This window comes from Corapipo altera, unplaced genomic scaffold, assembly GCF_003945725.1.
Source record: "Corapipo altera isolate COAL_440 unplaced genomic scaffold, ASM394572v1 50, whole genome shotgun sequence".
Taxonomy (NCBI): Eukaryota; Metazoa; Chordata; class Aves; order Passeriformes; family Pipridae; genus Corapipo; species Corapipo altera.
Genome location: NW_020884889.1, coordinates 12,618,502 through 12,645,408, shown reverse-complemented (window position 1 = coordinate 12,645,408; position 26,907 = coordinate 12,618,502). Strand labels below are relative to the sequence as shown.

The following is a 26,907-nucleotide window of genomic DNA, read 5'->3' as shown; positions in this document are numbered from 1 at the left end:
TAGCAAATGTTGACTTAGGTAATTATTACAAGCTGTCTCACTTATTTCTCTCCTCTTTTGCCAAAAATCGTGAAGAAACCCTCCATACTGCTTCATTTTCAATTGGGAAAGAAGCTTTTGCAAGGTTAGGGCTTCACCATTTGCCCTGCAGCACAATGAAGTGCCTACCAGTTTGTCCAAGGGAAAGACAGCACCTCTTCCCTCAGTAAAAAAGCTGACTAGGGCAAATGTGTTTTTTTCTATTATTTTAGGCATAGAGAAAAAAAGGTTTAAAGTAAACTATTAAAAAATGTCTAGAAGCATCTCTACCTGCATTTATATAGCTGAGAATTTGAGTTGATGCAGGTTAACACTAGGCTGCAGAATCAAGGACTACTTTTTTCCAGTATGCATTTTGTACCATCAAGTGCTTCCCCCTCCATAAGCTGGCTGGAATGTAATAAGGCTCTTGCCAGATGTTCTGCTTTTGCAGAGGTCCAAAACCAACAGTTCTCAATAATTCCATTACTTCCAAAAGTCATAGCCAGAATCCAGTCTGAACAAATGGAGATCTAGCACAGCCCGTGCTGCCAGCAGGGCCCTGAGACATCTTAAAAAAACCTCCAAACAAACAAAAAAAACCCAATAAACCTTTCTTCCCTCAACACTGAGACATTTCTTCCAACCACTTAATTGACAGAGATTGTACTGGTATTGTTAACTTCATTCCCAAAGTAAAAAAAAATTATGTTCTCTGACAAAGGAGAGAAATCTGTCTTTAAATTTTCCAGATATCATTACATCTGCCCAAATATTTGCTGAACCGAGCTCCTTGCTGCCTGGGCTGTTAGCTGCCTCCTGAAGCAGGCAGGCAGGCTTTGTGTTGACAGCTCCCTTAGTGTGAGTGGCAGCAAATGATGGTGTGCCCACAATGCTGGAAAGCTGATATGATACAGCTCATTCTCCTCCATCAACAAACCAGGTGGAAGGACGACTGCTGCCTGATGTTAATGGGCCTTGTGCTAATCCACAGCAGCGCTGGAGCCACAGACACCTCAGGGAGCCTGGTTTGCCTTCTATCCCCAAAAACACTTGTTTCTCTCATTAGGTGTTTCCACTCTTTCCCTTCATTTAAAGGAGAGTTTGTTCCTCCCCTTGACCTAAGATGTGACACCACTCACTGTGACACTTCAGCTCACTGAAGTACAAAGCTGCACAAACCCCGTTTTCACTGGTTCCTGCCTCCATCACCAAAAGGTATCACCTGACCTACTGATTTCTGCTGCACTTCAGAATCATCCCCATTTTAACTATCTTCTGGTAGTATATCCATGTTGTATTATCCGATGTTATCCAGCTTATAAATCTGGAAAGACTACCTATCAACAACAAAATTACACCTGTAGAAGATCAGTAACACAGAAGCAACAACTCCAGAGTAGTCAAGACTCCCTGTTCAGCATTGTGATATTTAAATGCTAAAGAGTAATTACAATAGTTCAACATTGCTAGTTTAGCAAAAACATGCAACTATTCTGAAAATAACTTGAAGTAGTATCACAATAACTAAAACCAAAAAACTTAGTTTTCTATTGCAGAAAATAACTACTAGATCTGACAGGGTCTGGCTCTGGTAGAAGTGAGTCGAGAAACATCTCCATTTGCTAGTGAAGATGTTGATATTTCTCTAACTCTACTTCTTAACCAAGGACATTTTTTCCCTGTTTGAAGATTTCATTGATCTTCCTTCTATTTCTTCTGCTAGCTTTTCATTTAACACTCCATAGTCTGGTCCGACTGCATAACACTTCTCCTTGGCTTAAATCCTAAATATCACACTTTTTATAGAAATCTGAGTTTTCAATGCTTTTCTTGTAACAAGTGTTACATGAGTTAAAACACTCTTAATAAAATCCACTTAAAAACCATGTACACTTCAGAAGCAGAACTCTGACAAAATAGTTAGAACTGGAATTTATAGTCAAGTAACCCCATTTTAAATTGCCTTCAAACTATAACAGCCTTACAGCTGGAACTGACATACCTGTTGCTGTTAAAAGTGCACTCATGCCATTTTTTTTTAAATGAGGACAAGTTGCACTTTGAATACAAAATAAATTTGCTGTTGCTGCTTCTCCAAGTTTGCTGTTACAGCAGTTTTGTAGGTTACAGCTAGAAAATGCTGAAAGCCAATAAAATATAGTAGACAGTCTTCCTGTGGTAAAAAGCACCCTTACCTAGTAATTATCCTTCCTACAGTAATAATACAGCATTAAAGACTTTAAAACATTTACTTAAGTAGTCAGAAAGCAAATAGCAATCAATAACTAATTATTTTTGTTTAATTCCTCCTTCCAGGATGTTTTAAAAGCCCTTCTACAAAAGCGCCAAATAGTCTTATAACTTCATTCCTATAAAAATTGCTCCTTCATTTTAAGAACCGATTTCCAGGGATATTTAATCAGAACACTGAAGCTAATGATTGTACATTAAAATTAGGACAAGTACTGAAAGTTTAATATTACAGTGAGCAAGACAAAGAAGTGGATGGACACTAAAACCCTTTAACTCCCCGGCACCGCAGAGCAGCAGTCGCTGCCAGCACAGCATCCAACCTGCAAAGCTCCAGCGGCACGAAATCTCCTCATGCGATGTCTTCACACAGGCCAGCAACATTTACCAACTCCTCACAAGGGATTCTGCTGCAGGAACCGCTGCCAAACAACAGCCTATGAGTCAAGGTTTCTGTATGCAAACACAGCCCATCTTCCTAACAACTGAGGGCTGGCTGCCCCCCAAAGGAGGCCATCCCGCTTCCCGGAACACTTCACTGTCCCCACTGCCTGGCTCCTCTGCCCCCTGCCCTCAGAGCAGCACCAGCGTGTGGTAGGGACCTGCAGGAAACCTGCTCACAAAGAAACTTGTAGAAAACAGAACCACAAAAAAAAGAAAAAAAAGAAAAAGCCTTGTTGGTTTCTGGCCAGATGAGCTCACAGAAGTATTTCACTACCAAGCCAAACACCACCAGTGTTGGCAGAAAGGAAAGGGAGAGCACGAGAATCAGACAAGGCCAAAGTCAGGGTTGTGTGAAGGGCCAGGGAAGCCAGCCCAGCACTTCTCAAGCATTGAGACTGGTTGTATTTAAAAAACCCAATGATTTCTTCAAGGGAAAAAATAAGAAAAGAAAAAACCCAACCATCATTGTGTGCTGATGCATAAAATCCTGCAGTCTGCTTTGGGACTACAGGCTTTATTGAACTATTGGTATTAAGCCAGTGTGTGAGAAAAATAACCAAATAATATTTGAATTACATCAAACACCAATTAGCTCATAAAAATCTTTAAAATACTGAATCTGCTCAGTGTTGGGGTAGAAACAGGTTACCAGGAAGTATAACACTGCCAGAACTCTCACACATATACTTTACTGTTCACTTACTAGAATTTTAGCCAAAAGTTAGAAGAAGAGTAAATTACTTCAGAGTAAATGGCAACAAAATGCAAGCATTTTCCTTCCCTCTCATTCTTCTGTAATTAAAAAGACAAAGAGTAAGAATCTTTATTTAAAAATTTCAAAGTACATTTTGAAATTTAGCCAAAACAAGTCTTGGGTTCCATGCGCCAAATAAGTCGTTTCTATAAATTACTACATCCCATTTTCTCTTTTGTATTTTAGACCCTTGAGCACTGCCAAAACAAGCCAATTTAAACAGATTGCCCCTCTGGGTGGTGACTTTAGGTTTAAATTTTGTTGGTCTTAAATCCTGCAGTCAGTTCTCTATATTGCTGCTTTTAGCTCTGGCAACAGCTTTCAGACTTTGCTTCACTTTGTACTTTACTTGTTCATACTCCAACACTCCAATACAATGAAATTTGTGTAAGTGCCCAGATTTGCTCAACCACTCAAAATAAAAATGTTACCATTTATAAGGTTATCCAATAATTTTAACACAAGACAGACTCTCTGCATTCTTGTTAAATACATAAAATAACAACGAGAACAGTTTTTGCCTTTTTGGAAAAGAAAACCATGGCTTGGTATTTGGGGAAAAATTTCTTATATTCCAACCACAAACAATATTATTACCCTTCAACATATAATCATTTAAGTGTTTTGCAGAGCACACTTTGTGAAGGTGTAATAAGGCATCAAATGTCTCTTTATATCCCAGTTTATAAGTGAAGGATTACTGACACAGGTTCAGAGGAAAAACATCAACCCTCCCTCCCAGATGCAAGGAAGCATTCTGAAGATCAGAAGATTCACAAGTGTAATTGGGCAATTCAGAATATACATCACATCCAGCTCCACAACATATGCTCACAGGAACTCAAAATGTAGAACTTACTCTTTTAGACAAGGCTGCCCCACATACTTTTAAGAAAATTAAGAAATACTTGTAAACCAAAGTGAATTTGTAACTAAACACTCTTTACCTGAATTCTGTGCCCATTCCACAGACATATGTGGCACTTCCCTGACAGCAAAATCCACACAAGGACTGCATTTCCACAAATTATATGAAAGCCCAGTGAATTAAACAAACACATATTAAGGCACCTGGCAGGAATCACGGGAAACAAATGTACAAATTCAAGTACAAGAGCTCCAGTAGCAATTCTGTTCTACTCCATTGCACATACCTTAACATGTAAAGCTTATATTTAAAAGGTCACACAAGGGAAATAAACATGGGCACCACTCGGGTGTATATGTGTAATTTGGCCTTTAAAAAAAACCTGTCTAAACTACCAATTACAATATCAACTTTGCCTCAAGGAATATAAATTTTTGTTAGGATTTTATTTATTGCTTTTTTTAAAGAAAAGCCAAGCAAAGAAATCTGAAGCCACTTCTTTTTACGTTTTCAAGTTTACTGTTGTATTTTTAAACACCAGAGCATAACTTGCTCTGAGTAAGATATATATTCTTAACTAATTAGCAGGAAACTCTAACATTGTGTACACTTCAGCCCCTAAGATCTCTTTAGCCTAGTTTTCGTTTTCCTAGAGGACTCAGAGTGATCATTATCTTAATGTTGAATCTATTAAGAGAGAAACAAGAGAAAAAAAAAATCCTATGAAATATTACAACAAAAACAAGACAAAATAACAGAGTAAAACGAGCATGGAGAAACAATCAATACCTGCTTTTATTAAAAAAGGTTCAAAGTGAACAAAAACCTCACACATGGTAGAACCTCTTAAGACCTGTGAAGACTCTAAGTCATCCAAGGACTAATAAGGTTTTCAAGAAGTCTTCATATCTAATACACCCCATTCCTGCAGAATATAAATTCTTAACTCCATCATTGTAAAACCAGAGTTCAGTCATTTACAAAAGATTGTAAAAATACAGATGAAGCTAAGCCCTCTCACCTTATTTTCTATTACGAATGAGGTACATTTGAAGTCAAAATTCTATACTTGCTGTACTTGACTAAATCCAGAGTAATGCCATCTCTAATACCAGTTACAGAGAAATAATAGAAGAATCTGCTGTGGTGCCTGTATTGATCTAGTGTTGTCCTGAACACTTATTGAGTGTCAATTACATCTCCTTCACACCCACATCCCTCCTTCTAACACAACGTTTACAAGATTTCTTTAAATCTCAATATATAAAAAATACAGCAGAAACTATAAAAATTATAGAAGGGAACATCAGTATTTTAAACAGGTCTATTGGACTTGATATTTGGCCTAAGAAAAATACTGACTACAACTACAACAGTGTCACTATTATGTGTATGCCATCTTTTACACAAGAAAATCCACTCAATGCCATTTTTAAAACAGCTTCAAAATTAGAGGAATGTAACTGCAGCAATCTTAAGGGTGTTAAGCTTCCAGAGTACAGCCTGTTCAGAGCAGGGCTGATTAGCTCAATCACAGCACCTTGCTCACAGCAGCTGAGAGCCCCAAACTGAATCTAAATCACACCAAGCAACTAAAAGCTCAGGCAAAAAAAGTACTTCATCCTCAAAGCATCGAGGATACGAAAATAAAAAGAATGGATAACCTACACAAGTTTGTGAGTTAACTAAAACCCTATGATACATGTTCTAAAAAAAGTATAGAAAGTCTCGAAATCAACTTCATGAACACTCTTAAATTATGGAATCCTGTCTGAACTTAGTGACTGCAAACGTGGTTACAGCACCAAAAATGTTATGAGGGGTGGAAGGCACTGCTATTGATGAGAGATAAGGGGAAATACGAGCCAACTGCTCTAGCAAGGTTTTGATTAGCTCTTACTTTGTCCCTTGATGTTGTCAGACTCATTGGAATGGAAAAATTGCAGGATTTATTTTGTTTACTTTTCAAATGCAATCAAAGTAATTCAAGGCCACCAGCAGCCTAAAGAGGGAGAATGAAGCACCTGTAGAGGTCAGCATTCCAGAAGCATATCAGTAAAAATGAAGCAAAATGTCAAATTCTCTGTTCAGGAGGAACATGATACTATGTGTGTTGAATAATGATAATTTAATGCATCTATACACACGCATGTATCCTCTGTCCTTTAGACAAGTAGCATGGGAATAATTTTGCTCTGATTAATATAATGTGGAAGAAGATGAAAACAAAATTCCTGAACTGGTTCATCACAGTAGTAATACTTGAATAAAACCAGTTTCCTTTGGCAGAAAAGAGCCACCACTGTGATTAACTGTTTCATGAATTTAATATAAAGAATTTCTACAGAGAATTAAATAGGATAATTAATACACAGATGGCACAGGAAACTTTTAAATTTACATTAAAAGATTTTCATAGGAAATCAAATTGTAAAATTCCTTCCTGGACTTGAGTTTTGCTCATATCATACAATGAATATGCTATAGCAAAGGGTATTTCGAGGAGACTGAGAAATATGAGCTCAAACAGTTCAAAAATTTAAAATACTGTACAACAACTAAAATATCTTCTACTAGATCATGAAAATGCATTAAAAATAAAAGCACACTTGTTTTATTATTATGCTATGAGGTGAAAAGGATCATAAGAATTCTGAACACTGCATCTTTTCTCTGAGTGTGCGCCAAGATATCAGGTTTAATCAAAGCTTTCTGGTGATTTCAGGAGGAAACTGGCACAGAAAACACTTGCTACACAAAATCTCTGATTTGTTTGGTTTGGTGCAGTTCTTCTATGTTGACCCAGGCATTTCAGACGGGGTTGCTCCTTGCAACTTGGAGAAGCAGTTTAAGTTATGAAACTAAAAAGGGAAGGTCTTTTTCATTAAAAAGTTAGTTCCAAAAACAAAAGAAAAAAATAAACAAAAAACCCCCCAAACAACAAACTAATGAGCCTGTAGCAATAAAACTAATGCCCAGCCCATCAAAAAACTTGGATTTGGAATTCAAAGGACCTTTCAAAAAACAGTCAGTTGACATCAGTGCAGGAAAAAGTTACCATATCTATTTATCAAGTAGGACACAGAAACCATATTTTTGCTCTGAAACGGGTCAATATGAACTGAGTGGATTTGAATAAAATTGTGTTTCACTTTGGAGTGTTAACTCACTGCTTTTTAAATACTTTAACCTCATTCTCCTGTATCTTTACCACTGTATTTGGTCTTTAGGACATGCTGCAGATGATTATTTATTTTCTGATTGCCAATCCTTCCCTTTGGGAAATAGTTTTTGTCCAAGGTTCTCCAAGTTTCCATCCTCCTCAGTACAGATGCAGTTGCAGTATTTGGCTCTGGCTGGGAGCTGCACAAACAATGCAGTCTCCAGACAATCACTCACACACGGGCTGGCAGCAATGGCCAACACTTGGATCTGACAAGTCACACTCTTGGCTCTTTGCAACTTTTTGCATTAAAAACAAGGAATCCATCCCCTAATCCAGAATACTCATGTTATCCAGCTATGCAGACAAAGCAAGCCAAAAGGTCTTCGAATAACAGGGCCTTTGAGAAATCCTAGGAGCAGAACTCCCTGCATCAAGGAGCTCTGCACTCCTCACCCTGTTTAAGCAGTCTGAGTGAGAAGGAATTACTTGAGTGTGTGACCAGAATATTAAATATCTCACACTCCCCAGGTTCACAGTGGGGCTATCAAATAACAGAGCAACTACTTCAGAGAAAAACTTTTTTGCTGACTCCTGACCACCAGTAGTACCAATAACAGCAGCATCCTCAGTTCATGCCTGGTTACACTCTACTCTGAATTGTTACCACAGCTTGGAGAAAACACTATTAAAGCTTCAAACATGATCCTTCACTGGCGCTGCCAGAACCACTGGATGCAGTGACAAAGATTGTCTCCCTCCAACTTCACCTAATTTTAGGAAGCACTCAAGTACCCAGCCATTTCTGAAAGCATTAAGTGGATTAGCATGTATCAAAAAACTCACTTGAAATCCTATCTCATACAGGATGTCTTACTCTAAGTTTCCAAACAAAAAATACTTGCAGTCACTGTGCTATAAACATTGCAAAACCTCAGACAGAGGGTGCAATTTTCCTTGTCAATAGATTTCCACTGCATACCCACATCTGTATATGTGGTAGCAACAGCAGACAAGATAAAACAATGAAAGAAAATATAAAAGGTCGAAATGGTTCCACAGTCAAGAAAATAAATATATAGATATACACATACAAGTGTGTGCATAAAAGTATATATTTATAGAAGTATCATCTAAATAACTGACTATTTCCTTTGGGCATTCCAGATCAAGAATCCGGGTTAAAACCAGAAAGCAATAAAATTTTAAAAAATAATTTAAAAATTCCTCAAAATTCATGTAATTTTTAAACTGCAGAAGAAGCTATTTTTCTATTGATATTACACAGCAAAAATCTACAAGTCACACAAAAAAAAGCCAAAGAGTTTCAGCAAATTTGATGTCCCTAGTGACAAACCCTGCAGTTAACCATGGAGACTCACCTTTAAAGTCACTCAGTCTTAAAGTCACTTATTTCTCTGAGAATACTGTGAATTATAAGAAAGTGCCAACAGTGGGCTGAGAGGGAGAGTAAACAAGTAAAGGACAAGTTAAAATAAGAGACAGATACAAACAGAGTACAAACATTCGAAAAGCACCAAAGAAAATATTTCCTAATAATCAACATCTGCTCAGACACAGGTCCCTGCCCTTTCCCCTCCCACGGACAGGGGCTCCCTGCACACTCCAAACCTGCAGCTGAGCCACCAGGTGGGAGCTGCTGCACCAGTGCTGGGCTCCCTCCTACTGCAGTATGGCAAAGTCAGCCTCTGGTCTCACCTAAGCAACGCTCTGTTTTGGGATGACCAAACAGGTAAGGCAATCTGCATTACTACCTTAAATAGACTGGGCTTTAAAGATATATAAAATTAAATTAGAAAAAACACACAAATACAAAAACCCACATGCAACCTATTGCCTACATTTTAATCACGAACAGAAAGAAAGGAAAAATGAGAGATTACTTATATAGATTAAAGAAAAAGGACAATTCTTTTCAATAGCAGGCTCCATTTCTCAACTTGACCATGTTCCAAAAGATCAGATAACAGTATCAGGCAACATCAGACTATTAATGACACAACCTTACAGAATGGAGAAAAGTATTTAAGCAAGATATTGACTTTGTAACATTTAAGATATCAGCACACAAACAGCCCATTCATTTTCAAGACATTAACATATTGGTATTAAATACTTGGATTAATGGATTACGAACAAATAATACCATAAATTAATTCTGATACATCTCAGCAAAGTTGCTGAAAAAGAAGAGAGAAAGAAAAAAAAAAAAAAAGGCAAAAGGAAGAGCTCAGCATTCTCGAGGTATCCCCAGGGGAAAGCAGCAGCCGATCATGGCACACATTACCTCTGCCCCTTGTTCATCCATCTGCTGCACCCCAAGGAATGCCATGGGGGAAGCAAACATGTGGAGCACAGCTAATAACAGCAATTCTGTCCATATTAGAAACTAATTATCACCCTTTCCTATCAGGATCAGTGCTTTCAGAATTATAAGCAATTTACCCTCCTAAATGCAGTCTAGAATTTAACACTCAATAACTCAATAGCTTATTTTTTAAAAATGCTGATTTGGGCGTATATGTAATACAAATTATATTTCCTTTCCTTTCTGTACAACTCACTCTTGCATCTGAAGATTTTATTTATGTATTTATTTATTTATTTAGTGAAGAGATGAAGGGAAAGAAACTCTGTTAAAGACAATCCTGTACATTTAACTCTCGGCTCAAAACTGCACAATTACTGTGATTAAGTCTATGTAAATCTAACAAAAAAGACAAACATAGAGTTCGTATTTTATTACCAATCTTCTGGAAATAACAGCAAGAAATCTCATTGCTCCCTGCCAAATATATTACTTTTCATTAGATACACACACCATAAAACTACAAAATGAGATAAAAAGCTGTGAATAGCATTTTATGTAGCGACCTTGCAAACAGAAAACAGAGTTTCTCCTTGCTCCATTTTTATTCTACTAAACTAAAAATTAAGACCTTGGAGAATCGTTGATTCTCCTCTGTATTAGGCTACTCTATAAGAATCTAATTATTTCAAAATCAAGTAAACATTGTTTTGTTTTAATTAACACCACCTATTTGAGGCACTACTTCTGCACACAAGCGCTTCAAATGTTTTGCAGCACAACCCAAAGAAGTGAGAAAGAGGGAACACAGAGGAAAATCATATTCTGAGCGCAAAAAGCTGAATAAAGAGCATCAGATATGACTCAAAATAGTGCTTCTCTGCCAAGAATCTTAATTTCTCTTTGTTTTCTATTCATCCCTTCCTTGAGCCACGTACTCTTTAGCCCTCACCCAAGTTTTGTATCACAGCCTACCAAGACCAAAGTACCCTCTTCCATTCCAAATTCCCTGCAAGCCCCTCCTAGTTAGCCAGCAGGTGCCACTTTTTTCTGAGGAAGACAAGGTCAGCATTCCCCTAAGGATCTGAGCAAAATGCCTCCTGGAGCGAGGAGTCTGGGACTGGAACTTGGGTCTGCTCCCCTGAGACTGCACGCTCTGGCTCCACGCCTTGAGCTACCCCTGTCAAGAGCTGTTAAGGATTCCCAGAAAAGTCTCACAGATTTAAGTGAAAAGCATTCTAATGGAAATCACTAAACCCCTTGGCTTGCACCTCTGAAGAACACACATTGATACTACACTAAAAACGTTTTTAGATGAAAATGAAACATTCCTCAAAATATTTAATTCGGAGGTAAATAGAACTTAGTGGCAGATGCTGAAGAACTGTAAAAACAAAGCAGAAAGTTAGTTTTTAGACAAGTGTAATATCAGTATAAATTCAAAGTACTTATAAATCTATCTTTTTTTTTTTATTTTCCTAAATGGGGAATAGTCAGGGCTATATTTATGATCAAGCACATCCTTCAGCATGAAGGGATACAAAGCACAAACCTAACACAAAACATCAGCAACTTGGCTTAATAAGATTACAGTACATTAAAAGGTGCTCATAAGCATTTTCTATAAATGAAATGTAAAGCCTGATGACTCCATACGAGCCGGAAGACCAACCTAAGCTCATAATGAAGGTATTGTGACAAAGCTTAGTACCTAAAACACCAACAGAATGGGGTATTTTTGATGCAGTTGAACATTTTACACCGATTATAAAGCAGCCATGTTCCAGTGACTCGTTTTAGGGTAGCAGTGTTCTAGTTTCTATGATCCATGTAAGAGTTATAAGGCAGATAATACAGAGTTTATCTAGTAAAGAATATTATTCCTTACTGCAAATCTCACTTCTCAGAATGACAGCATATTTACAGTGTAACAGCACATGGCTGGAAAATTTAAGCCACATGCCAAACACCCCTAAAGAAATCAGGAAAAATACATGTACATTTAACTCAGTACAAAACAGTTTATTTCTCCAATGCAAAGAAAAAGAGATATTATGATCTTTTACAAGAAAAGCAAACAGGCAGACTAAAATATCAAGAACTGCAACCATTAATTCACTAAGTAACAACAGAGGGAATATCAAAACCCACCACCCCTACACTCCCATCACACGTGCCCTCACCAGCACAGAGGAATAAGTACTACAGTGACTCCAACAGCACCAGGCAAATTTGGGTTTGTTGCCTCACCTTTGCAGTCCTGAGCATGCTTAACCCCATGTCTACCACACACATACACAGCTATTCTTCTATCATCATTTGTACCGCTCCAGAAAGCAGCCCTACAGAAAATAATCTAGACTAGTAATGACACAAATTTGCCAGAACAGATTTGTCAACGGCAATGATTAACAGCATAAAGGCTGTTCTACCAACATCCTACTTACTTACCTTATCTCTCTTAGCTAAATTCAGTAACTAAATTCACATTAAAATAATTGTACAGTGGTACTTCAGCATTCAATAAATACTATGTTCCTATACTGTATGCCAGTATGAATCATTCCCAGGATTAGAGGGGGAAAAATTAAAGTATATAACACAGAAGCTGACATCCTTTAACTTCACACCTGGTTGTCTGCCCAATCAAAATATCAATTAAGTCAACACCAGTTGAGGTGTTCATTTCTCTAAATGACATCTCAAACCACAGACACACAGATAAATTCCATTTTATTTCTGAGAGGTACCAGGAGCTCATTGTGCATGCACAATGCATAGAGTGTGCCGAGGAGGAAGAACTAAAATAAGGATACTCTTACACAAGCCAGTCACCCATTCTTGCCATCATTTACTAAAAATAATTTTTTAAAAAAATTCCCTTCTGTTAACTGAACTACCTAAAAGGTTTTTTTCTGTTTGTTAAATTAAAAGGAAAACTCGATTCTGCAAAAAATATATTAATTCTTTTAATTTGAATCAAAATACACGCAAGCCTTTGAGCAGATTATAAGCCTACAGTCAGGTGTCTATTTCTAATAATCCTCATAATAAAAGCAGAGTTGTAAGTAGAGCTCCTTTCTGAGAGGTTTTTTCTTTCTTAAACATTAGTAACTTGGTCACAAGCCACAATACAAAAACAAAGGACAAACTTCTTAATCAATTTGCCACTCCTTAAGTGTACAGATTTAACTGCAGCCACCCAGATATACCCAGCTGATTCAGGAACTGTGCAAGAAAAAAAAAGGGGGGGGTGTCATTGTTGCTTTTAAATAATTTGCAGCAACTTACTACCTGGAAGTACCTCCACAGTCAGCACTGAAGCATGAAAGGGAAGCCACACTGACAGAAATGCAGACACATTCAGAACCTTCTACTGCTCAATATCTGTGCTTACCAAGGCACTTCCTTCACTGCACTGCACCCTGTGTTACCATGACATTCACTTTTAAAGTTTTCCATTCCCAACTCCAGACACATATTACAGGAAATAATTTTAAGGACATGTGATATTATCAAATTTTATTTGAAACAAATGAGCACATAACCCTTCCTAGGGCTACTTTCTCTGACTCTGATGCTAAGGAGAACTAGAGGAAAGAGCTAAGAGAAGTCATCAAAATCCCCGAAGCTTGAAAATTTGTCAAATCAGAAAGACTAAATACAAAAAGGCCAAAATGTGTTATATCCAGTACAGAAACACTTGAACAGTCATATTAAAATAGAGCTCCAACTTGAAGCAGTAAGTTAGAGGCATATTGAAAAGAGTCTACTTTGAGAGCAGCCAGCTCTCTGCACACACAGGCATCTGCAAGGCACTTAGAGCATCAGGCCACATGCATGTCCAAAAAGCAACACAGCAACTTACAGGTTCTGAAAGCACAGCTCTTTTGGACTTCTACTTCCCTACAAATAACCTTGTAAAAGAGTGGATACTACTGAACAAACACAAAAGGTCAGAAACAATTTCCAAGTACCTGGTGTTGCCCTAAGCCATTACACAATTATGGACAGGCAGATAAAGTTTCTGAAACTAAATATCCACACCCTAAAAAAGCTCACCATTCTGGCTGAACTCTTTCCCTCCAAACAGACAAACCCTAACAGCCTCTTTCTGCTCTCCAACCCAGGCTGGCAGTAAGTGCAGAAAGAGTTTGTTCACTGCAGAACATAAACCACAAGCAAACCCCACCACATGTGCAGCGCTGTGCTCACATGGCTCCCGGCCAGCCTGACTCCTCTCACTCACAGGCAGGAAGAAAACCAGACAGGCCACTTCAGCAGAGGCTTGTTCACTGTGGGACAGCAACAGAAGATTTATTTGCACAATTGGAGCCATTATGCCAATAACTTCTGCTCACTGACACCCTTTACAGAAGTCCTCGAGGAAAAAGAGATAACTAGAATTCACAACAATAGCCCCAAAATGTCTGAGACCGTGTGAATTTATCTACAAGGTGTATAAAGAGAAGAGTAAAAACTACCAGCATGCAAGTAGCTTCAACAGAGACATAGGATGGGATTGTTAAGCCAACATCCAAACTAAATTTCAATAGTAAAATCCTGTCCTAATAAAAGTAATGCAACTACTTGAAGTGTATCATTCAAGTAGAGAATACTTAGTCTTGTAGGAACTTTACAATATCAACATTTCCTCTGCAATCTCTACAGGATTCAAATGAACCCCCCCAAAAAGCAACTGCTTGACTTTTAGCCATACAGAAAATATCACTGGTATGTTCACTGATCTAAAGCTACATCTTTTACCAAACTGAGAAAAATTAAGTTATCTAAAATCTAGGAATACTAACAAAGGAAGTACTAAGGTCAGAGAAAGAAATAATCAAGACTAAAGAATTCAGAAAGATAGCCAGGTATTCCAGTGCTGACAGAAGTGGGACACCAGATGGTTCTAGTGCTTTTTCACTTCCAGTTTGTTCATTTCTACAACTGCTACAGAACACAACATGGAATTTCACATGTGTGAGCTTCACATTAAGTTTATGAGACTTCTGAGAAATTAAGTCACTCCTTGGCTTCCTAAATTTTACCTGAATAAGTTCAACAAGCTTCCTACAAAGAAATAACAACATAATTCTCACTAATATAATCTATAATTCTGGATGCATGCAAATTAGTTCTATATATTGTACATTTCAAAGATCCAAACAGACTGGAAACAAAAAATTCTCTTTTTTTTTTTTTTTTAAATCTGTCTGCTTTTAAAGTTTATCTGTCATGAGGCTTCAGAGGAAAAAGCAGGCTAAAAACATACTCCAAAGCCTATTCCTAGCCCCATGGGAATGCAAAGTCTCAAAACACTAAATCTGTCACTGGTTCAGGGGTGATTGCAGACACTGCTGTGCCTCCCACTTACATTTTCAGTTGTACATTTCCAGAAATACGTGTGTGAGAAAAAACTTTAAGACAAGTGATTTTTTAAAGGAAAAATATTTGAAACTCAAAGGTGATTATGACAATCTTGAGGCATCCTGGAAGAACATCCTTGCAGTAAAAGGGAATCAAAGCGTATTTCAGAACAACCACTGTTCTTAATATTTATATCCACACTTTCTTTTCTATGTCCACTTTCTTTCCTTGTACAAGACATCTCTACCCAAAAAAAAAAAAAATCACACCACCAGGAACAGCAATGAAAGAGAAAGTTACTGAATTGTCCCTGGACCTTTTGTTCATCAAGATATGTTAGAAAGATTAACTGAAAACACAAAACAGAATACAGTGTTCAGGACTGGCATTCCTTTGGCTCATATGCCTGGAGCAATCACATGCACCTAGAAGCAGTCAATTATATTAACCACATGGATGAAAGCAAGCCTAGGACTATGCAAATGACCAAATAAAATTAAAAAATTAATAAACTTCAGTGAACATCCAAATTCAAACCTACCCCAAGCAAAACAAGTTAACTTTAATGTTTTCCTTGCTACCCAGTGGCACTTATGTTAGGAAAGTTTTATTTATGACATTAATATTGACTATTAGAAGCAGCATAACTAACAAACTTTAACAAAACACAATAATACTTTATCACCTCATCTTTAGTTTTTAATTCCAAGTAAAAAATAAGTTTGTATTAAAAAACAATTCATCCAGAAATTAAGGAGAACTCACACCAAGGCCAGAAGAAAGACACCCTCAATTACCAAAAGCAGTAACAAAGAGCTGGTAGTGGACAGTAGCAAGCACATAAGAAGGGCTGTGGGCATCTGCATGGAGAACACCAAGAGCACAGTGCTACAGTTCTTGATTTCCCAGCTTCAAAGCTGAACAGTATTCTTTCTAAATGCTGATGCTCTTCAGATTTATTCTGAGTTTTTGGATAACACAATCAAGCCAAAATAAACATGAAAGTTGCCTTCACATTCTGTTTTGTTTCCACTTCACTCAGACAAATACTCTCCGAGAACAAGTTGGAGAAGACACCTATCTACACTAATAAAACAGTGAAGGATCAAATGTATACTTTGCACAGTAACAACAAATAAAGAGATAAGAATCTCCAAAGTTTCTTGCACATCAGGCACATGGAAAAGCAAACAGTCTTCCCACACTAACAGTTTCTACTGGATCAATCTTACGGGATCCACTGGAAGACACCTCTGCCTCCCATTTCCCCAGCTTTCTGTGTCACCCCAAACACTTGCTTCAGTATAAATATCCCACTTCTCATAAAAGCTGCTGTGAAGTTTAAAAATAAGTACCTCAAATCACTTGAACTGCAAAAAGACGTGAAACTTGACATGAATAATAAAAAAAAAGCCTCACAACAAGTAGCACATTCAGAAGCTGCTGAAATGTAATCTATAAATTGGGGTCAACAGTTAGTTCACCTTCCTAAAGGAATGTTTAATTCTTTACATTGATTTACACTCCCCCCCTTTTCAGTGTTTTCTAAAACGTTGTTCCTGCTGGCAACATCAGAAATTCCATTTAAAGTAAAAGAAGAAAGAACAAAGCTACAATGTTTGTAACACTTGTTTTTATCCCAACCTGGTTGTTTTTCCTCAGGTTTCTAGAATGTAAAGTAGCTTCCCCCCCACCCAAAAAAAAAAACCTAGAACCAAATATAAAACAAGAGCCATAACAAGCTAGTTTGGCAAAATACACTTGTTGAATTTGGTGTTCCAAAGGATTGTTTGAGGGCCAAGGCCCTGCTCTTCTCTTAAAGGAGATTTACCTACAATGCAGGTTTCACTAATCAAACCAATGGAGACCAAAGCACACTGCTCATATGTGAAGGATTTGTTTTCAAAATATCTGCAGTGCTTGAAGTCTTCCCCTTTGACACGTATTTACTCATCAGGATTTCTTAAACTTCCATCTCAGAATTATAAGAATCATCTGTTTCACAAAAGGCTCCATTTAATGCTAAACAACTGGGTTTATGACAGAAGAAACAAACAAGTCAAAAAGCACTTCAGGGGGAAGGAGAAATTAATGTTTTGAAACTAACTTCTTCATGAGCATTAGGTTAAATCAAATTTGTTTCATAACTTTAAAACCCACACTGTTGTAGCACAATTAGCTTTTCCACTGCTGTTAAAGTGGAGGTTCTGTCTACAACATCCCAAAGGGTATTTTTTAAGTACTCAGAACACAGGCACAGTAGCAAATGCAGTCACATTTAACACAGCCTCAGCTCTTGTTTCAGTCACAGTAGGTTTTGTCAAAAAAACCACTTGATTACTGAATCTTTTTAGACGACTTGTTACCATATCCATGATTATTAGATCATGGCCATAGGCTAGACACTGGTACATATATCCAGCTGTCACAGTGAATTTCATCCATTAAATACAAAGGATAGCTATAGACAGGGCTGTTTTCTGTTTATGTATCAGGAAACCTTTTTAGACTAGAAATTTTCTTCCTGGAAGAAATTTAGGCAAATGTATTTATCTGTGTTTTCTTATTTGGACAAGATTCAAATTAAATTTACAGAAATGAGAAGCATATGTAATCTGTGAAGGTGTGCTCAAACAGTTTCTAGAATGCTGCTATGAGCCCCAGAATGAAATTTGCATTTCCACATTTTTACAGAACAGAGTTTACATTTAAAAAGCTGTATAGTAGATGCAGCAAGAACCAAATTGAAAAAGAAAAAACCCATAATTCGAACAACATAAGTAGAAGAGTGAATTAAACAAGCAGAAACATCAAAACTATACACAAAAAGCAGGGAGTGGTATTGACACTGAAAATATGTGCAAGCTAATTTAACTCTGCTTAGGTCATATGAGGTTATTCCTATTAACCCATTCCAAGACTTCCATTTCCACAGACTGAGGAAGTTCAAAAACACTTCTTGTCTCTTCTACAGTGTGAACACTGGCCCTCATTTTACAGCTGAGGGAACCAGAAAAGAGAAAAGAGAAAGGCACTTCCTCAACTATGCAGCAAGATAGGAACAGAAATTTTGCCTCTCCTATGTCCCTTAAAACTCAAGAATATCTTCTCTTCACTGTGCAATAATACAACCTTGGCAAAAGTTTTTGATGGAGATAACGCCTGCTTTAACTTATTTAAAAAAAAAACAGCACTGAGTAGCAAGTGAGTAATAGTATTTCCTAGGACTTTGCTATTCCTAGTGAATTTTTAGAAATTAATTCATTAAAGTCATTCAGATTTTTTTTTTAAAAATCGCATTTTGAGAATTTTGTATTTTGTTCCTAATTCACTATTCCATGTCTGTGTAATTTGACAGATCCAGCACAACAGATGACAAAACCAGAGAATACTGAAAAGTACTTAATATCTCAATACAGAAACTTGTTACAAGAATTACATGATCTGCACCTTTTATTGAAGAATTAATCATGCAAGTATAAAATTACTTCAGAATCAGAATTTAAAAAGATAAATACCTAACTTTTCCTACTAAACTCATTTAAAATGCTACCTTTACTAAGCCTGATGAAATCAGGCCAGCATTAACACACACTTACATATTCAGAACACAGTAAGCTTATCCCAGTGTATGGCAGTGACCCCACTGCCACAACCCCAAAAGCAGGGCCTACCCAACTGGTACTGACTCAAAGGCTAACAGGAAACATTACAGAACATTTGCTGGAACTGGGAAAGGCCTTTTTTCCCCCAAATGTGCCCAACTGGCACAATAATTTGAGGATACTTGGGTTATTACTGCTGTGTTCATGCCCAAGGAGAGCTGGAGAGCTCCAGGACACACGTCCGCTGATGCAGCATTAAATTTGCTTCAAAGGGGAAAACAACAACAGCAGACACCTTGCAGAGTGTGATTGCCTTGGTTCACACCCTCCTAGCAATCAGTGCTGCCCTCTCCTTGCTGCAGTATCTGGTCACTGTGCCAAGGCCACTCACACCCCAGCCTGTCTGCCCAGGTTAGGCCAACCCCTGGAGCAGCTGTGAGGAACAGGCCCTGTCTGAACCGCTCAGAGCAGCAGCTCAGTAACGCTGCCCAAGGCCAAGGCAACCTGAAGCTGTGCTGCCTCCCTGCTCTGGGAAGGGGGCAAGGGCAGGCAGGGGCTGAAAAACAAAACCCAAGCTCAAGATCACTGGTATGGCACGTGCACACATCTGCTCCAGCAGGCAGGAAGTTCTTTTCAAGTACAGATAAAGTATTAATTATTTCATTCATCCTTAATTTCACTTGGAAGGAGAAAAAAGAAGAATGAAATGTTTGCTTAATTCTCATTTGTATCTCCTATTTCAGAGAAAGTGATAAAGCTAAAGACTATGTTACATAAAAAGCTGGAAAGGACAGAACAAGCTACATGGGTAACCTCAGAATTTTTTTCATCTACAGGCTCTTTCAGTAAAAAAAGAACACTTAAACATGGAAATCCCAGTCCACATGAAGAATGTTGCACAGTGTTAACACATTGTCTCCTGACTTAGAAAAGTCTTCACTTTTTCTTTGTATTCTTCAGCTTCAAAATTGCTTGATCTTTTTAAATAAGCAAAGAATTAATCAAGTCTGTCCTCACAGCACATGTAGAAATGGACATTACTGCTGTCTGGAGAATCTGTGCTCTAGAAGTTGTCTCTGATTTCCCACACTTCAACCTGAGGAAGAAAAACCTCATTTACAAAAAAAAAACCTCAAAACTATATTATCTGATGGGACACAAGAAATTCATAGCCTTTTCTTAATTTGATAACAATTAGCCTTTGGTAACTACGGTTACAGAAAATATTTATACACAAAGATCTAGCTGAGTTTGCTGAAAAGGGGATCCTATGTAAGGGATATTTTCCAAATAAATACAGAACTTTACATCTCCACAAGTGATTCTCCCCCATTAGTGTCACATTTAGGGTTGTGCAATATAAATAATATGATGGCAAGGCAACCATTTTACTTAGAAGAAAGGAAAACACGAAGTAGAAAAGGATAATGAATGAAGCAGCATCTTTTCACAACTTTTTTGCACTAACCAAAATCATGAAGGAAATCCTCTCAAAATACTTTTTCCAGGTACTAAAAGGGACAAGTACTTTGGGAAACTCAGAAAGCCATACAGTGATACTTTTGCAATAAACACTAGTTAGCTGTTACAAGCACACAACCTAAATGGGCACTCAAGGTAAGTATGTCAAACATAAAAAAAAAAAGTTCACAGAGTAAGATTTTAAAAAGCTGTAGCTTTATGAACAGGGGGTTCAACCGACCAAAAAAGAAAATAATGTATTTCAAGGAAATCTCTGCTTCCCGCACTTTTTGCTCCGGCTCTGTGCTAATACTGACAAGGTACTTGCAGATCAATGCACCAGCACTTCAGGAGATGCAACAGCTCTGCCAAGAATCCTGCCTTCAAAAGGACTTCCATTGCTATGGCAACAGCATGTTCTCCAGGATCCAATTCGGAGACAACCTATGACACAGCCAGGAGAGATGGCCAAACTCGGGCTGATTCCTCACTGCAGCACAAGTGCATTGTCACACAGATGCCACTTAGCACTTGCAGAAATAAAGGTACAAAATAGGGGGTTTTTTATGATAGTCCACAGAGCACTAAGATTACCTGCCTATAAACAGCTGCATCTAGGAGAAAAAATACCACTCACCTTATAAAACAAATATAGACTATTCAAAGGTCAAAAGGAATATAATCATTGGCATGGAGTATATAAATTGCATTACACACCATCTCCTAGATGCAGGCATTTACCTAACAGGATAGGGGGAAAGGAAAAGTAAAATGTTAGTACATAGTGAATAAGCAAATTATTGAAGCCATTATTCAACAAGTATCTTGAAAATAAAATGGGTTTAGTGAATATAACTGACAGACATGCATAACCAAAAACCTCTGGTTTTGCTACATCACTCTACAAACCAAAAAGCAAGCTCTTAGAATGCTTCTCCTTCTACCCAGAAGTGTATTCACAAACACACACCCCTGATGTCTTGAAATTTAACCACCTAACATGTCGAGTTCTAAGCATCCTGGCCATACATATCACTCTTACACTTGTAAGAGTTTGTGTACTGCTACAAAGGGACCAGCCAGTAATTCAAGCCATTAGAAAGCATAAAAAGGAAATTTAAGTTACCCGAGTTCATTCACCCCAGATGATCAGATATATGAAAAACATAACAATGTGGTTGCTTTCTCTACATTTCTGACAACCTTAAAATCATTTAGCAACTCTGAAGATATACTTCTGATTGAACTGTACAGCCCTTATATACCAAACACCAACAGAGGATTGATTAGAGTCTTTTTGTAAAGAATCACAACTTTCTTTAAAATCTTGGTGGAAGAAAAAAGATATTAACTTTTACAGACGTTGATTACTTCCCACTTTAAAGTGGTGATTTAGAAAGAAGGAAAAACAAAAGGCTCTTCCCCTGATTCATGAAGGCCTGTAGGATTGGTCTGGAGAAGATGTGGTCTCCCATCCTTTAAAACCTCTCTCTGCTTCCTTTTGAAGTGTCAGGTATCACCTGACGTGCTTTGCAAGTAGTAATACTACAGACTGTTAAAAATCTTCCAAATAAGCTAATAAAATGAACAACTCAAAGAGGAAAAAATATGAGGGCTTTGGTTTGTTTGTGTTTTTAATGGGATTTGAGTTTTCTGGGAGGTCTTTTGTATTGATTTCTTTTTGATTGGTATTTTTTTGTGGTGTTGTTTTGGTTTGGGGGGATTTTGTTGTTGTTTTGGTGTTTCGGGGGGTTTTGGTGTTGTTTTTTTTTAGTTCAGGAGCTTTTAAAATTCAAAATCTTAGAAGTACTTGCAAGAAAAATATCTAATTCAGAGATTCCTGTCATAAACAGCATTGACAAAGTTCATGCTCCATTTTTTTTTGTGTGTGCTTACTACTGTCCTCTGGCAAGGGAATATGATATCAGAGATATTTTCAAGGTTACCAAAATAAAAGTATTACACAGAGGAGAGAAAACATGAGAGACACTCCATGCATTCATACACAAAGTGGCAGAAATGTGCATTTGTTTTCTAAAATCCAACTAAGGGAAAAATGTTTGCATTCCCATTCCATTCAATCTCTTTGCATCTCAGCACCACGAGCACCAATCCTGCAGAGACACCCTACACAACACAGCCATTTGAGCTCTGCACTAGTAAAGCACCAAAAGCTTTTCATTACTCCAAAACTCGGTCATCTTCATTAAATCACCATCTCTTCATAAAAGCCTGGCCTTCATTTAGCATTCTGGAAGATGAAAGAGCAGCTCCCCTCCTTATGGATTACTTCTCTATTACAAGAGAGTGTTTTGCACGTCAAAAGCAAACAGTAAAGGATTAAATGATATTGTAGTTCCTGCTCTTATTTATTTGCACTGGGCAGTGAACAGAATTGCAAAGAAACAATCAGTGATTATTTTAAGCTGTGTTCTTTTGCAAGGATTATGACTCATGAAGATGCTGCAGAAAAAAACTGGAAGGGGATAAGGTGTCGCATTGAAAATGGTCGAAACATCACGATACGAAAAATGTTTGTCCTACGAGCAAAGCTGTCTGGTTTAATCATTTCATGGAGCAGCCACAATAGCTCTTGGGGTAACACCAAGACAATAGTATCTTGCATTCAAGTAAACACAAAAATAAAAATACAAACAGTGAATTCCATTCTCCTACAGAAGACCAAAAACACTTCAGAATTTTTGGAGGTACGTTTTCCTACCAACACTAACGCAACACAATAGAGAACTGAAGAGATGCTTGGTTACAAGACATCCCTGCAGCGTGCCAAGTGTGAAATTCAATGACTTTATCATGGATTTATCTACATATTTTAGGCTTCAAACATGTTTTCCAACAGAACTAGAGCAAGCAAGTTTGCAAATCAATGTTATTTCAAATTAGGCTCTTCATATTTTTTCTCACACATTATATGCCAATAGGTATGAATCACACCCAGTAAGCTTTGTGTTTCACCAAGTCTTCTGTCTGGCTCCCTTCCTATTGCCTCATTCAAGTGAAAAACCAGTTTATTTTGGACTTTTAGATAGATGTTAAAAATGCAGTTAATACAAAAACCACCAATGTGCATTCAGCTTTTATTTTTGGGAAGAAATACATCCACTCCATACACGAAAGATTTTGTCTGTAAAACCTGAGCATGGAAGAAGAGAGGAGGACTAAAAATTGATTTACTCTCCAAAGACAATGATATACATACTAAAAGCAGTAACATATTTTGGACATACTCTAAACAAAATAAATACAGATACCAAGTAATGCTCCAGACCAAATTCTTCTTTATACTGAATTAAGGGTAAACTGTGCTTTAAATTCAATTTAACACATAGAACAGGCACATTCACAGTCTGATCTTCATTTGTATTTTACCTGTAAACTGTACACAACTAGAAATAACCAAATTTGTTTTTTTGTTTAACTAGGTATGCTTTTCTAACAACTATGTCTGCCTATTCATGTTTATATTTAAAAAGGAGGAAAAAATACACCACCTAAAATGTAATTTTCACAAATCCAGGCTCAGAACCCGTAAAACAACATAAAACTCCAACCCAGCCCAACTGAAGTTTCGCCGTGTTACCACCACTTCAGCAACAGCAAAAAGCTCTTCCAGAGACAAGGCAAACACAAAATGTTTCCTACAGTTTTGTTCATGCAAAGGGAAGTAAAAAATGAAAGCAAGTGGTTCAGCTTCTTACTAGAACTCCAGGTAACTGATAACCTGATCAAGGCACAGAGACAACCATTTCTGCAACTGTAACTGGCACAGAACAAAAACACCCAAAGAATCTGCTACCCAAAAAAAAAGCCAGACTTGAAAAGAGTAACATAAATATTTCACATGCTTATAAAAAACAATATAAACAATCTCTGTAGAAGGTCAGGAGCAAGAAATCAGGTCCACTGCAATTAAAAAAAATTACTTCGGAAAAAAAGGAGCACAAAATTGTCAGCTCTATGCAAGAAAATATCTACTTATTTCCTACTTAGCAATAAATTGCTGTAATACCAGAAATGTACACTTTTTAACTTTCTTTTAAATGCATTTCCATAGCACTAATATGGAAGTGTACAACTTCCCTGCCCAAGATTAGCCTTCCTTAGTCCCATGCTAAGGTTTTACTAACACCCAGAGTATTACCCTGCTAACAGGGCTGTAAACACTCACACTCAAGCCTCTTTCTCTCTCACCCCCATTCCACTTTAAAACACCAGCAACAATTATTCTGATGTGATCAAGCAAGATTTTTCTGCATTACACTGGTAAGAACATGAAGTTTATGCATTTTAAAGCAATTTCAACCCCTCCTTAAAAAAAGCAGTAAATCACATCTCTGGCATACAAGAATCTAACAAAGTCCTGAAGATTGATTGGGTACATTTTAGCCTGATTATCCTCTGAAAACAGTGAGATATTATCAATATAACAAAAGCTGCTCTTTCTGGTCATTCTTGGTATTCAGTTAACATCTTCACCAAAGAAGTACGTCCTTTATGTTTTTGAATGTTGTGTTTACAAACAGAGTTCTGTTTTACAAATGAAAAAACAAGGCATTCATTCAAGACATTAAAAAAAAAATTACCATTATCTCATCTTCAACTCATAATAGGGGAAAAAAAAAAAAACCTTTGCCCCTACAATCACTAGTAAATAATAGATGGTAGCATTTAAAAAGTCCACAAGTACCTCCAAATCCTCAGGTTGAGGTATTCAATTGAACTGGGGACTTCTAAACTTTCATATTAATTTAAAAAAAATCCAAACAAAAAAAAAAATCAAGCAAACAAAACGTACAAATTGAAGAGTGGCCATTAAAGACAGGAAGAAAAAAATATTAAAAATAGATTTCCTGTCCTTAAAATGATAATTTTGAACTGCATTAATACTTCCCCCCCCCTTTCCCTACAAAGTTTAATAACTGAAAGTGATTAAGGTGAATACACAATTTAAAACTAGTTATGCATATTCAACAACAATCTTCAAAAATGCAGAAGAAAAGATTGGTTTTGTTTATTTTTTTATTTATTATTTAAATGTAGTGACTTCCTCATAGGATAAAACACAAAACCACTCAAGTTTTGCTATACATTTCTGGGTAGTGCTAACTCATTAAACTACACAATGCCTCTAAAAAAAAGCTTTTTAGAGAATATACTTGATTGAATGAAATAATTTATTGAAACTGAATTTTCAAGTATGCAAACTGATATTTGGTTTTAAGTAAATTTAAGATTGGAGACTTATTTATTATATCACATGGATCACATCTGGTTCCATGTGTAATTTAAGAAATTTTACAAAGCTTCTGAAAATGCTCAGTGATATTTCCTCAAAAACATGATCCTTCAACATCAAGAGTAACAAAAAGAACTGCATCTCCACAGTCAAGAGAACTCAGCTCAACAAGTCTGGCAAAGTATTTCAGTTTGTGCACAGCTTTCCATTTTAAAAACAACCTCCACAAACTTCAGTCTGACTGAGAGATGTGATATTATATTAGTGCCTTAAACATCTTTCTCTTCATAAATACACATGATGTTCAACCATGAAGAATTGCACTATCCCTTTAGCAATGTCAAGAAAACACAGTTTATCAAGTTTATAGTACAGTCTCTAGTACATTAACAGAAATTCATATACCAGTATCTCTAGGCTCAACTATGGATAAAGTAGAATTACCTGAGACAAACAGCTGTCATAGCAACTTGAGAGCAAAATGACTAAGGGGTTAAATCCTCTCTGTGTGACAGCTGGAAAGAAGTGGGGAGAAGGGAAACTATGGCAAGCAAACTTTGGTCTTGCTAAAGACCAAAAAAAAAAACCCTTAAAAAAAAAAAAAGAAAAAAGAAACCTTAGCAAAAGCTGCAGACATAAAAGTTTTACAGGGACAGAGCACAAGTTCAGCCGACATTAAAGGACACACAAATACATAAGAATCTCATTTATACTTCTCTTCCTCCACTTTATCCAAATCTTTAGTCCTCATATTTACATTTATATCAACACTGTTTTCTGGGTAAACACAAAATTTCACATCATATTCCTCCCCATGTGCCATTAAGACCACTCTCCAAAGCTTCTGGATACTCTTCATCTCTTGCAGGAGATGAGAAAAATGTGGCAGATCACAAAGCTACTGGCTGGGGTGGAGACTCCAGGTGGAAGGTGGCCCATCCTGGGTAGCTCCACATCAGGAAAGGACAAGGCACTTCTACAATCCCAGATCTGCTGAAGCCACCCAGAAATAACATTGCAAGGACCTTCCTTGTGCCCTGAGACAGTAACATTTACACAGGGATTGGGGTTTGGACACTGTGCTTGTAACACAGCGACCACATCACTGCTCTTACCCTGGGAAAACTCACGGCTGGAAATAGAGGATTAACTTTTTGAAAGAACACTTTCTGCACACCAACACAGCCAGAGCCACAGCTTCCCTTACTAACGGTGTCAAATGCATCTCTAAACAGAAGACAGGCCAAACACTACTAAAAATTCTCAAATTAGCTATTTGGAAAACAGTAAAAGAATTTCTGACCAGTTTACATGGTCAGAAGCCACAGTCAACAGCAATAAACAATGGATGAACATCTACTTAAACAATGGATGAACATCTACTT

General features: G+C 37.2%; 1 protein-coding gene across 11 annotated transcripts in view; it reads right to left on the bottom strand.

The window, feature by feature from the left end:
* Positions 1–26,907, bottom strand: part of TCF12 (transcription factor 12) — a 163,020-nt gene that overhangs the window by 127,884 nt on the left and 8,229 nt on the right. Inside the window, exon 1 of one of the 11 annotated variants that reach the window (XM_027644684.1) lies at positions 20,583–20,637. The exons of 9 other annotated variants lie outside the window; for them this stretch is intronic. Coding sequence is in view for 1 of the 2 variants with exons in the window: in XM_027644683.1 (XP_027500484.1) it covers positions 2,595–2,655 (61 nt within the window). In the remaining variant the exon portion in view is untranslated. Of the gene's footprint in view, positions 1–2,594; positions 2,695–20,582; positions 20,638–26,907 lie in introns of those variants that run through there. One more of the 11 variants, XM_027644683.1, reaches the window with a different exon arrangement.